The sequence below is a fragment of the Acomys minous genome, assembly GCF_964271855.1.
Source record: "Acomys minous genome assembly, chromosome: 16".
Taxonomy (NCBI): Eukaryota; Metazoa; Chordata; class Mammalia; order Rodentia; family Muridae; genus Acomys; species Acomys minous.
In genome coordinates, this window is record NC_140498.1 from 46,771,659 (window position 1) to 46,785,823 (window position 14,165).

Here is a 14,165-nt window from a genome sequence, read left to right on the forward strand (position 1 = left end):
ACTTCATGCTCTGTGGCTTTTGTACAGGCTGTTTTTTTTTTTAAAGACTAGTTCTGCCCCCAATGCCCCAGTTTACACGGAATTCTCTCTCTCTCTCTCTCTCTCTCTCTCTCTCTCTCTCTCTCTCTCTGTGTGTGTGTGTGTGTGTGTGTGTATGTGTGTGTGTGCGTGTAGCCTTGGCTGTCCTTTGTCTCTTTGTAGACCAGGCTGGCCTCGAACTCACAAAAAGCCTCCTGCCTCTGTCTCACGAGTGCTGGGATTAAAGGTGTGCGCCACCACCACCCGCCAGAGATGGTTCTGTTGAGTGCTGAGATTCTCTGCACGTGTGTTCCAGCATGCAGGGCTGAAGCATAGGTTGCTTTTTACAGGCTGGTTTTAGGCACCTGAAGGGCCAGGGCATTGATTTGTGATAATATTCCTTAAGCCTCATTGCTGACAAGTTAGGATTTAAAACAACAAAACAAGGGGCTGGAGAGATGGCTCAGCGGTTAAGCATACAGGCTGCTGCTCTTCCACAGAACCTAGGTTAAATATCCAGCACGCCCATTGGCAGCTCACAGCTGTCTGTAACTTCCGCTTCCTCTGGAGCTTCTGGCACCCTCACACAGATATACATGCAAGCAAAACACCTATGAACATAGAATAAAAATGAGCTATATATGAAGCAAAACAAGAAAATAAATAAAATATAATAATATATTACATAATATAAAAATAAATACATTATATATAAAACAAAACAACAAACTTCACCACGTGTGGTGGTGCAGGTCTTTAATCTCAGCGCTCAGGAGGCAGAGGCAGGAGGATCTCTCTGAGTTCATAACAATCCTGGTATTCATAGGGAGCTCCAGGACTACAAAACAAAACAAAACAAAACCCAAACCTGTTTCAAAAACAATACAATACAAAACAAACAAACAAAAAGCACCATTATACCCAGCTTGAGGAAAAAGGGGTATGAATTTTCAGATAGACCAGAGACTAGGAGCTCAGGGAACGTGTCAGGTCAGGGTTGATGGGACAGAGCGGAGGTGATTTTGGGAGAAGCCAGAGCAGGCAGGATCAGATCATGTAGGGACTTTCAGGCAGTGCAGATGTCGTAGAGACCTCTGCCCAGACTGTCAGCTCGGAGGCTGAGAGGTCCTGTCATCCCTGCTACCCTCCTCTTCCCAGACCCCGAGAGATCCCTTTTGCCGGACTGCCCACTTGGATGGAGCTGCGCAGGCGCCCGGGTGTCAGCAATTGCACATGGGGGGGGGGGGGGCGGGGGAGAGACGCGGCGATCGCACGTGTCCCGGGAGCGTGCACAGGACAGGTGCCGGCCGCTTCTAGCGCTAGGCGCACACAGTGCCAGCGGGACTGATGTCTGGCTCCGGCAGGTTCTCCAAGAAGGCTCGGTGGTGGGCGTCCCTGGGACGGTCGCACCTCGGGGAGACTTTCCTTTGGACTCAACACGCTTTCCTTGCCCCACTAAGATTGAGAACTCTAGCATTAAAACATGGAAAGTGCTTTGCAAACAGATGTAGCCTACACTTCTCAGGAAGAGTCAGCACATAAACACTCCGTGATCATTCGACTTGCAAACCCCAGAAAGGCCCCCGCCGGGTGCGGTCACCCGGTGGAGTCACGTGATTAAAAAAAAAAAACCAAGGGGGGCCAGCGCTGCGCATGCGCGGCCCCTCGGCTAAGGCTTACTTTTTTTTTTTTCCGCTTTGCTTGGCTGCCCGCAAACACTGTCAACTCCTTGCTCGACAGTGTTCATGTTCCTTGACATTTAACTCTCCCCCCGCCCCCCCCCGCCACCATCCCCCGCCCATTGATGACATCAGGTCGACAGGCGGGCAAGCCAATCAGAACGCCGCGTCCCAGGGCCGGCACGCGGAACCCGTTGCAGCGGACCAATGGGGAACGCTGATGACGGGCACGCCCCAACCGCCTCCTCCCGGGGGGCGCCGCAGGCCAAGTGGGCGGTGCTTTCCAGTCAGCATGTGGGCGGGGGAGGGCGGGGCCCGGCCGCCGCAGAGGCGTCGACGCCGCCGCCGTCGACGACGTTCTTCAGTCTTCGGAAGGGTGGGCTCGGCGGCGCAGGCCGGGCAGGGGAAGCCGGGCGGAGAGCGGCGGCGGTCGGAGCGGCGGGGCCGCGGCGCCGTGGGCGGGCGGTGAAAAGGGGGTGTGCGGGCGAGGCCAGGGCAAGGGGGTCGGTGGGCAGAGAGGACCCGGGGCGTGCGGGGGTGGGCGCCGGCTCGGCGGGCTTGCAGCGGCAGAGGGAGGCCTGGGCCGGCCGCCGGGCCCCTTGTCCCCGGGCCTGTTGACGACGACGCTCCCGCGGGGGCCCCGCTTGAGGAGGACGCGGCGGCGGCGGCCGGGCCGCGGGAGGCCGCGGAGGATGGAGGAGCGGAAGGAGGAGGGCGAGGCGGAGATCCAGGAGCACGGGCCGGAGCACTGGTTTTCCAAGTGGGAGCGGCAGTGCCTGGCCGAGGCGGAGCAGGACGAGCAGCTGTCCCCCGAGCTGCAGGAGGAGGCGGCGGCCGCCGCGCAGCCCGAGCACAAGCAGCAGAAGCTGTGGCATCTCTTCCAGAACTCGGCCACTGCCGTGGCTCAGCTCTACAAAGGTGAGGCCGCGCCGCCATCTTGGCGCCGCCCCGGCCTGCGGAGCTGCCCTTTCGCCCGGCTACCGGCTCGGGTCCCTTGGGCCCGGTGGCTGCCCGCACCCTGCGGGGACAGCCGGGCGGCGGGGAGGGGACGGCAGCGCCGCAGACCCTTTGCCATCCGACCCGCACGACTCCGACAGAGGAGCTGCCCTGGGAGGGAGGGAGGGGGGGAGCTGCGATGAAGGATGAGGAGACCCCCGATTTGGGGTATCCCCGGAGGGTCCCCATATACCGATCCGGCTGTCCCCGGCCCGGATCCCGGGGGTAGGGGAGGAGTCCCTGTCACAAAATGGCGAAGGAAGGTGGTGGGGCGGCCCTATTGTGCCCCGAGTCGGCCTCGGGGCGGAGACTGCGAGGGGCGCCTCCCTGCGCCTGCCAGGCCGCTTTTGCGGCTCGGGCTGAGCTGTTGTCAGGTTCCCCTTCCTCGACCCAGTAACTCCGGTTTCATGCTCCCGTTGGGATCCCCAAACCCTGAACAAAATGGCGAAACCTAATATGGCCGGTCCGGACCGACTGACGCCCAAATAACATTCTTTTCTTTCTCTGTGTCCTTGTGTGTCTCTCTATCCCTCCTATTGTTTTTTGTTTTTTTTTTTTTCCTTTTTGTTTCCAGACCGAGTATGTCAGCAACCAGGACTATCTCTCTGGGTCCCCTTCCAAAACGCAGCCACCGCTGTCACCAACCTCTACAAAGGTAACGATAACCTTGCTGTATTGCCAGGTTAAGGGGGAACGGAGGAAGGGCAGGCCATGGATGTTCTGGGTGTGTTTTCTGCTCTCACATCCAGCTTCTTGCTAACCTTGAATGCCTTGCAACTTGAGACTATCGGTGGTGTTCTAGCTACATACCCTGCGCCGATTTTTGACACTCCTCCGACTCCTCCCTCCGGGACATATGACAATGTCTGGGAGACATTGGTTGTCATTCTTAAGAGGGGGCTGCTGTTGGCATATGGTGGTCATTCAGTGCCTGAGACATCCCCCAGCTCCTACCCTTTAGCCGACATGCCTAGTCCCCAAAGTGCTGAGATCGAGAAGCTCTGCAGTGGAAGACTGGTGAGCCTTATTTCCCTTTGGAAAAGGCTTCAAGGGAAGAAAGAAAAGTGGCTTTTTTTTTTGTTGTTGTTGTTTGTTTTGTTTTTTTCCCTTTTTTGTAGCACAGAGGTGGGATCACCAACCTTTGGAAGATTCTTAATCTGGCCTCTTGGAGCATCGTAGTTTGCTAGCCTTGAAGTGCTCTGAACTTTTGTTGATTGGATTGGAATGGTTTGTGTTGTCCTGTCCCTAGCAAGTTTATCAGATCTTTTCTTTCAAAACTACTTTGCAATTGCCTGTAAATTACTGGCATCTGTAATAAGAGTTTTGAATGAGCTTTGTGTTTGATGGTGGTGCTTTTGGGGGGTTTGTTTTTCAGATCTGATGGCTGAAGGTGTGTAGGTGTAGGGTTTTGCTTTTGTACTCTTGCTAAAAGTAGGTTTGATTTTTGTGCATTACTACATCTTTGGAAATTTTCTTGTGATAAAATAATTTCGATTTAAAAAAGGCAGGGCGTGGTGGCGCATGCCTTTAAATCCCAGCACTCAGGCAGAGTAAGGTGGATCAGAGTTCAAGAGGACAGCCTGGTCTGCAAAGCAAGTCCAGGACAGCCAAGGCTACACAGAGAAACCCTTTCTTGAAAAACAAAAAAACAAACAAACAAAAAAATTGATTGGTAGTATACATGTTGCTAAGTAAAAGGCTTTCAAATGTTAAACTGGTAATGGAATTTTGTACACTTTAGGAAATAACAGTTTTAGGTTGAAAGATTATGGAGTATCTTGAATGTCAGATTTCTTTTGTTTGTTTGTTTGTTTTTGGAGACAGGGTTTCTCTGTGTAATAGCCCTGGCTGTCCAGGAACTCCCTTTGTAGACCAGGCTGGCCTTAAACTCACCTACCTCTGCCTCCCAAGTGCTGGGGTTAAAGCCACCACCCTGGCTAAATGTCAGGTTCTTGATGTAAGCATTCTGTAAGAATTCTAGAGTATAGTTGGTAGTTTGAGGGGACAGTAATTTTGAGAATTGTTAATAAAAAATGTTATTTTAGAGAATGAGCAACTCAGAGTCCAGTCTTAAGCATATTGACTTTTTCTTTGCTTTTGTGAGACAGGGTCTCACTTTGTAGTATACAAAGGCTGGCATTAAACACCATGCCCTGCTAGAAACATAGTTTAAGTGATTACTGATCAGTTTTGATTTTATATAGTTGGATTTTAAAGATTTTGGTAGAAGGTGTTGGGGATGGAATCCACAGTCCTCAAAAATGCTAGGTAGTTAGTCAGATGACTGCTGAGTCACAACCCTAGCCCAAGTAGCCTAAGTTTTGATTAATGAATAATTATCAGTGATTGAATATCTTAAGCATTCTCTTTGGAATAATAGCTCTTGGTTTTATGTAGAAATAAAGTTGTAAGTAGTTTTAATTCCTAATTTATAGGTTACATACAATAAAAACAATCTTGAAGTGGTGCCTGTCTGTAATCCTCGCACTTGAGAGGCAGAGGCAGGCGGATCTCTGTGTTCAAGGCCAGCCTGGTCTACAAGAGAATCCAAGACAGCCAAGGCTACACAGAGTAGCTTCATTTTGATATACATACCATTAACAAATAGAATGTATCTCCCCACTCCAGTCCCTGGTAACCACTTACCTGATTGTTCTATCCTTATGAAATGGCTTCATTGGGTTCACATTGTCAATCTTTTTTGAGACAGGGTTTCTCTGTGTAGCCTTGGGTGTCCTGGACTCACTTTGTAGATCAGGCTGGCCTCGAACTCACAGGGATTCACTTGCCTCTGCCTCCCAAGTGCTGGAATTAAAGGTGTGCACCACCACACCAGGCTGTAAATCTTACTATTTCCTCAGTGGTGGAACTCAAATCTCCCTATCTCTTTTTCTCCCTCTGAAGTGCTGGGATTACAGGTATGTACTTGGGCCACTGGGTTCCGCCCATGTCTGGTACTTTTACATTATGGTTTTTCTTTTTTGTTTTTTTTTTTGTCTTTTGAGACAGGGTTTCTCTATGTTATCTTGGCCATTCTGGACTCACTTTGTAGACCAGGCTGGCCTCGAACTCACAGTGATTCTCCTGCCTCTGCCTCCCGAGTGCTGGGATTAAAGGCCGCTGCCACCATGCTCAGTTTCTGAAATAATTCATAGTTTGCTTACTTCATTTGAAAATGCTGCTTATTGCTGTACATGGTGGCAAGTGTCTGTAATCTAACTGCTTGGGAGATTGAGGACCACTGATCTCAAGGCTAGCCCGGGCAATGTACTGAGACCATGATTAAAAACAACAAAATAACAATCACAAATAATTTTCTGTTTTCTTTGTTTAGAAAACTTGGGAACATTGCTTTTGTTTGAATAGGACATGTAGTTCTTGGATTGTCAGTGTGTGTTGATTCTACGTGTCCTGTTAAAAAAAACATAATAGGAATAGATAAATTTTGTATGGAATTGGAGTTTAGCAACACCTTATTTTTGTTGTATGGAGGATGAATAATATTCTACTTTCATACTTCTCTACCTTTTCAGTGTGGCCAATATAGAACAGACATACAACTTTAATAAGAGTATTTGGTTGGCCAGGCATAGTAGTGCCCACCTTTAATCTGAGCACTCAGGCAGCAGAGGCAGGCTGACCTCTGTGAGTTTGAGGCCTGCCTGGTCTACAAAGCAAGACCAGGACAGCCAAGGCTACCCAGAGAAATGTCTTGAAAACCAAACAAAAGAATATTTGACTTAAATAGAAGCAGTAAAATTAATAAAGTAGTGTCACAAGTGAGTTCAACATTAGTTAAAGGTAAATTTAAGTCAGATTTTTCACAGTTCTGGTGAAATACTTAAACAGGGAGAAAGACTTTGGAGGGATCCTCTTTAGTTTTTCGAGACAGGGTTCTCTGTGTAGCTCTGGTTGTCAAGGAGTATCTTTGTGGACCAGGCTGGTCTCAAACTCACAGAGATCCGCCTGCCTCTGCCTCCTGAGTGCTGGGACTGAAGACGTGGGCCACCACTGACCAGCCTCCCTGATCCTCTTTTAAAAATAACATGTTTTTTTTGTTTTGCTTTGTTTTAAAGATGCTATGTTTTCTTTTTGTTTTTTGAGAGAGTTTCTCTGTGTGCTTCCGGTGTCCTGGAACTCATTGTAGACAAGGCTGTCTTCGAATTTACAGAGGTTCGCTTGCCTCTGCCTCCTGAGTGTTGGGATTGAAGTTGTGCCACCACCGCCTGGTTTAAATTTTTACTGTACAAGCCATACCCCCAATTTTTTAATTAATCAATTTATTTTATTTTTTTTTATTTTTATTTTTTTGGTTTTTTTTGAGACAGGGTTTCTCTGTGTAGCCTTGGCTGTCCTGGACTCGCTTTGTAGACCAGGCTGGCTTCAAACTCACAGCGATCCGCCTGTCTCTGTCTCCCAAGTGCTGGGATTAAAGGTATTATTGATCCATGACCATAATTCATAATAAACCCGCAGTCTTGACACTGTGAATTCTTATAGACCCAGCTTTGCTCTCCTCTAGTGTGTTCTCTTGGAGTTAAATCTGATTTTGTTCTCAGTTTTCATCTAAATCCACTGAGGAATGGAACGGGTTTGCTTTTTTTGGGGGCTAGGAATAGCTTGATTTCTGAAAGTCTTATGAGAAGACATGGTGAGCAGCAGAGTTAGGAGAATATGGTCATGAATGCAGAGGAAAGGAGAAGTTAAAAAAAAAATATATATATATTGTATACGTTGCACGAGTATGCAGAAATCAAAGGAGTTGGTTCTTTTTTATTTATTTATTTTTATTTTAATTTTGGTGTTTTGCCTGCATGTGTGAGGGTGTCAGATCTTAGAGTTACAGGTGTGAACTGCTATGTGGGTGCTGGGGATTGAACCCAGGTCCTTTGGAAGAGCAGTCAGTGCTTTTAACTGCTGAGCCATCTCTCCAGCCCCGAGTTGGTTCTTTTAAACATGCATCAAAGTTGGGTCATCAGTCTTTATGAGAAGGACATTTACCCACTGAACCCATTCCTAGACCTTTGGAATCTTCTAATTGCCAGTAAGCTTTTGAAAAACTGAGCATGCCCTTATATTTAGTTGGGATGCAGCTAGAAGGATTTGCAAGAGAAAACAAGTTGGTGTTGTCTCTAATGAGGACAGAACTCAGCAAAATGGAGTGCTTGGGCAGGCCCTGGGGAGGCCCTGGTGATACAGGCTTGTAAATCCTTGTTGGCATTTGAGGAACGAAGATGGCAAGTTCCCTGTCTGCCTGTGCTACTCAGTAAGACCCTGTCTCAGAAAGGGCTGGGAATATAGCTTGATGAATATAGAACCTGGAGCTTCTATGCAGATCTGTCAAACTGGCTTTTTTTTTTTCCCTCCCTTCAGAGGAGGGAGGCGATAAGGTTTTTGACTTATTTTGTCATTCTTGGGGTGAAGGTGCTAGGGATGAAATACAGCATGCCATAGAGCTGCACCACCAGACATGTGTTTACTTATCTACCTCATTTCTTTGGGCAACTTGTTTCCATTTTTGTCTTAGTTCTTCATTAGGAAAGTATTGCATATAATCCTGAAAAAATATTTTTTGAGACAATGTTATGGCCGGTCTGCAACTTGCAATGGCTCTACCTCAGCTTGCTGAGTACTTAGGATTATGGGTATGTTACTATGTCTGTCTCTGAATTCTTTCTTTTGCTTGGGGATGCTTATCCTGGTGGTTGTCATTCAGGACAAGGTTAACCTGGGTAGTCCATAGGATACAAAGTTAGGCTAGGGGGAGCTGGTACCCTAGTTTTCTTTTATTTTCTTTTAATCTCACCCCCACCCCCACCCCCAGAGTATCTCTGTGTAACAGTCCTGACTGTCCTGGACTCATTTTGTAGACCAGGCTTGGCCGCTAACTCACAGAAATCCACCTGCTTCTGCCTCCCAAGTGCTAAAGGCATATCCTTCCTTCTTTCCTTCCTTCCTTCCTTCCTTCCTGCCTGCCTGCCTGCCTGCCTGCCTGCCTACCTACCTACCTACCTACCTACCTACACCATGTAATTTGCCTGGCATGGAGATAAAATTATTTAGGCTAGCTTGAAGCTCACAGAAATCCTCCTTCCTCTACCTCCAGAGTGCTGAGATTAAAGGTGTGAGCTACCTTATCTGGCTTGTTTTTTCCCCTTGTAGAACTATGCTTTTCTTTTTTATTATACTGGCTTTGTGCTATCTGGTCTTAGCCTGTCTTCAAAATTACGATGGTCCTGTTTGGGTTTATAAGTTTTGTGTGCCTCTGCCTCTTTAATTTGTTTTACCTCTTTCTTTCTTTTATTTTATTTTATTTATTTAGTATTATTATTATTATTTTGTTTTTCGAGACGACAGGGTTTCTCTGTAGCCTTGGCTGTCCTGGACTCACATTGTAGACCAGGCTGGCCTCGAACTCACAGGGATCCACCTGCCTCTGCCTCCTGAGTGCTGGGATTAAAGGTGTGCGCCACCACCGCCTGGCAACTTGTTTTACCTCTTAACTTTTACTTAAAGTTTTAAAATTTAAAAAAACATATATGTATGAGTGTTTTGCTGCACATATATGCACCATGTGTGTTTGCCTGGTACCTGTGGAAGTTGGAAGAGGGCACCAGAACTTTAGGAACTGGAGGTGTGAATGATTTTTGAGCTACCATGTGTGTGCTGAGAACCAAATCTGGCTTCTTTTAAGAGCACCAAGTGCTTTAAAATACCGGGCCACCACTTTAGCCCCTACTTCTACTTTTAAAAAGTGTCTTCTGCTTCTTGTTAGCTATGTGGTTCTAGAAGTGATCAGAGGCCCACATTTCACTGCTGATCTCTTCATTTGCTTTAATAAGGCCACAAGTATAATACAACTTTTTAGCTTTGTGTGGGCAATTAGGGAGTATTCAAATGCTGATAGCGCTGAGGATCAGGTTTTAACTGTTGTTTCAATTCTTTTGCACAGTGGGAAGTGCTTAACATTAAAGGAAATATTCCTTTTGTCTTCTAAAATTGTATATGTATTACAATAAGCTTTGGACAATGTGCAACAGAGCCCTTGGTTTTCCTGACCTCGCTTTGTAGACCAGGCTGGCCTCAAACTCACAGCTATTCACCTGCCTCTACCTCCCTGAGTGTTGGGATTAAAGGTGTGTGCCTTGCCATCACTGGCCGGCTCATATCCAATCTCTAACATTCATTTTAGTTCCATGTGGCCAAACTGGACTTAACCTGTTATCTGTACTCTAAAGGTGAACTGAACATAAGCAAAGTCTGTTACAACTTGGGAGTACCTATATATAGCAATAGTCAAAGTGTGTTCTGCCTTGAGGTAGATGGTAAAGATTTGTGATTCCTTATTGCAAAAAGTACCAAGTTTTGAAGCTTTTTCTTATTTTTGACCTTTGGTTTTGAGACAAGATCTTGTTTTATAGTAAATAACCCAGACTTTCTTGGAACTTCTGCAGCCCGGGCTGGCCTTGAACTTCCTGCAGCCCTTCTTGCCTCAGCTTCCTAAATGGTAGGATTGCAGGCATTTGCTACCATGTCTAGTTTATTCTGTCTGTAAAATTTATAGGATACATACATTTTCAGGCCAGTGAGATGACTCAGTTGGTGAAGACTTGCTTGTTCCCAAGTGTGAGGACCTAAGGATTCACAAGGTAGATCCCGCAGGTTCTGACCCCTGAGCATGTGCCCATATATGTAAACAGACAAATGGATGTATGTTAAGTTAGTTTTTTTTTTTTTATGTGTACCAATTGGTTCCCTTCTAAGTTGCAGGCTGTGCATAGGAATGCATTTATCTCCTTGTTGCATGTGCACCTGTCTTTTGTCTGTGTCTATAGCTTGTGTTCAGTTTAGTTTTATGTTAGTGCTACCCTGAAACTTAGAAGAGCCCATGCTAATTTGCTACAGAGTTCTTGTCCAGAATGGCTTCCTTACTGAGAATTAGTACCACAGGTAGATGTGAGATTATGCAAGTTTCTTACTTAGGACTAAGTTACAAGTTCTATCCTAAATCAAATGTGGAAGGAACTTTGTTTACCAGATGGTTAGTTATCTTAACAAAAACTTGTGCCCCAGGCTTGTAGACACACCCCTGGAGGCAGAGACAGGCGGATCTCTGAGTTCAAGGCCAGCCTGGTCCTGGACACAGAGAAACCCTGTCTAAAAAAGAAAAAAACTAGGCCAGGCATGGTGGCGCACTCCTTTAATCTCAGCACTTGGGAGGCAGAGGCAGGAGGATCACTGTGAGTTCGAGGCCAGCCTGGTCTACAAATCTATGCCAGGACAGCCAAGGCTAACACAGAGAGACCCTGTCTCGAAAAGCAAAACAAAACAAAACAAAAACAAACAAAAACTGACCCCCCCCCCCAAAAAAAAAGCCAAACCAAAACAACTTGTAACTTTAGGAAGAGGAGGACATGAATTAGAGAGAGGTCAGGGAGGATACAGCCAGTAGCTAGTGTGATTCTCTTCTGGTTCCCATCATTTGCTCTGGCTAAAGATTAGGAAAATACATAGGAAGTGAAAAACTAATACTAAGTTTCAGGTTCTAACTTCTTAGGGACAGCAGGGCATTTTTGTTACTAAAATAATTGAAAAAAGTTTCATTTTGGCTCAGATCCTTCTGTTCCTAATAAACCATTACTTTTGGCCCAGTGATGTGGCACATGCCTGTAGTCCCATCACTGTGGGAGGCAGAGGCAGGCGGATCTCTGTGAGTTCAAGTCCAGCCTGGTCTACAATATGAGTCTAGGACAGCCAGGGCTACACAGAGAAACCCTGTCTCGAAAAAAAAAAAAAACCAAAAACAAAAAGACAAGAAAAAAAGTCCTTTTGGACTGATGTAGTTCAGTTGGTTGAGTGCTTGCCTAGGATGCTCAGTGAGGTCCTGGATCAAATACAGCGCCATATAAACTAGGCATAGTGGCATATGCCAATAAACCCAGCTCTCAGGAGGTGGAGGCAACAGGATCAGAAGTTCAAGGCCATCCTCACTGTAAGTGAATCACAGGTCAGCCTGGGCTATTGAGACCCTGTCTGAAAAAACAAAACCTAAATTCTTGTTTTTCCTTATTAGATTGTAGATGGTCAGTTTAAATGTGTGGATAGTAATTGTTCTTAGAAGTGGTTGCTTTGATCTAATGTTGTGTCCTTGGCTTGTAAAGAAGACTGAATTTTTTGTTTTTGTTTGTTTTTTGTTTTCAAAGTAGGTTTCTGCTTACGAAACTGCTTCTTAACCTAGCTTTGGACAAGGCCCTTTGAGTCTCAGTTTCTCAATTGGGATACCTGTTCTGCTGATTTAGAGTTTTGTATTAAAAAATATTTAAAGGACCGAAGATGTACTTAGTGGCAGAATATGAGTATAGCACGTGTAAAGTTTGAACTCTACACCAAAATAACCAAACCAAACCAAACCAAAACAAAAAAACCCCTAAAAACCAAAAAACCAACAACAACAACAACAAAAATCCTGCCGGGCATGGTGGCACATGCCTTTAATCCCAGCACTCTCCACTGGGAGGCAGAGGCAGAAAGAAGGATTGCTGTGAGTTTGAGGCCAGCCTGATCTACAAAGTGAGTCCAGGACAGCCAAGGCTACACAGAGAAGCCCTGTCTCAAAAAACCAACCAAACAAAAAAACCTGACCAATTTTGGCTCTGAATTATGCACAAAGGTACTGCACAGAATGTTCCTAGTGCAGGCCACTACTGTGCTGGGAAAGCTGGACTTTAACAAAACTCTTATTTTATTTATTTATTAATTTATTTATTATACAATGTTCTGTCTGCATGTACACCTGCAGGCCAGTAGAGGGCACCATTATAGATGGCTGTGAGCCACCATGTGGTTACTGGGGATTGAACTCAGGACCTCTGGAAGAGCAGCCAGTGCACTTAACCTCTGAGCCACCTCTCCAGCCCCTCGCTCTTGGCTTTTTGTGAAATTAGACTCATTTTACATTCTCAACGTCATAATGGTTTGAATTTTTGGTTTTTAAAAACAAGGTCTCACTCTATGTAGTCCTGACTGTCCTAGAGCTTTCTCTGTAGACCTGGATGGCTTCCAACTCACAGAGATTCTCTTGCCTCTGCCTCCCTGTGCTGGGATGAGGGCTGTGAACTACCATGTTGGAACTAGGAATTGAGCAGGTGTTCTCCGTAAGAATGGTTAGTTCTGTTTGAACTTACTTTTTAAGAGAATAGACCTACTTCATGGTCATCCCACTTTTGGCCTTTCTTTTTTTAACCCCCCCCCTTTCTTTCTTTCTCTCGTTCTTTCATCTTTCTGTAGCCTTAATGGTCTTGGAATTCACAAAAATCACAGAGGTACACCTGGCCTTTGCTTCCAGAATGCTGTGATTAAGGGTGTGCTACTGTATCCAGCTTCCCCTCCCCCCCCAAGACAGGGTCTCTCTGTGTAGCCTTGGCTGTCCTGGACTTGCTTTGTAGACCAGGCTGGCCTCGAACTCACAGTGATCTGTCTGCCTCTGCCTCCTGAGTGCTGGAATTAAAGGCATGTGCCACCACGCCCGGCCTATCCAGCCTTTTGATTCTTGAATAAAGACTTGCCAACTACTAAGGAGTCTTGTTGCAGAGTCTTGCTTGTACATCTGCACTCTGGTCATCTTGCTTTTGGGGCTAAGAGCACTGGTGATTGAGTCCAGAACTTTATTCGTGCTAAGATAGTCTGTGTCCTATTTAACTACTATTACTACTTAAAAAAAAAAAAAGAAAAAGAAAAAGAAAAAAAGTCACACCTCTGATGTTTCAGTTTGTCTTAGTGGGGCACACCTTCATTTATCATATGACTGTTTTTCCCTTTAGAATCTACCTTTGAGACCAGCCATGAGCACATAGTGTGTGAGACCTTGTTTCCTAAAATAAAATAAAAATACTCCATGTGTTCTGCTAACACAGTAGCTAACTTGAAAAGAAGTTGGAGTGACTTTGGCGCTTTGAGATACTGTCAGGTAGAACCACTGAAGGGCAGGGGACATGTTGCTGAACTGAGTTTCAGTGTGCACTAGGAGGCTAGTCTGGGGAAAGGGGCTGATTGCGACTTACAAAAAGCTGCTGATTGGAAGCAGAATGCTCATATACAGGGTGTCAGTGAGTGAGGTTTTTATTTTTGGTTCACTTACAGTAAGGGCACAGTAGTTACGCATTCAAGCAATACCTAAAACTCTAAAAAATAGGCTAAGGTTTGACAAGTTAATTCTGTCAAAGGAAAGTAGTCCCTCCATTTTGTGTGCATTTTTTTTTTAAATTTTTTTTTTTGGTTTTTCGAGACAAGGTTTCTCTGTGTAGCCTTGACTGTCCTGGACTCATTTTGTAGTCCAAGCTGGCCTCGAACTCACAGCGATCCGCCCACCTCTGCCTCCCAAGTGCTGGGATCAAAGTCACCATGCCCGGCTTGTGTGTATAATTTTTATCTTTTTGGCAGGGGTTGGGAAATAAGCTTTCAAATTATGGTTTG

At 45.9% G+C, this 14,165-nt stretch overlaps 1 protein-coding gene across 1 annotated transcript in view; it reads left to right on the forward strand.

Moving 5' to 3' along the window:
- The first annotated feature begins 2,045 nt into the window (after positions 1 to 2,045).
- HAPSTR1 (HUWE1 associated protein modifying stress responses) overlaps positions 2,046 to 14,165 on the forward strand; it is a 29,685-nt gene continuing 17,565 nt past the window's right edge. The window contains exons 1-2 of the mRNA XM_084764768.1: positions 2,046 to 2,615; positions 3,268 to 3,348. Coding sequence (XP_084620894.1) covers positions 2,390 to 2,615; positions 3,268 to 3,348 — 307 coding nt within the window. The 5' untranslated portion in view covers positions 2,046 to 2,389. The remainder of the gene's footprint in view (positions 2,616 to 3,267; positions 3,349 to 14,165) is intronic.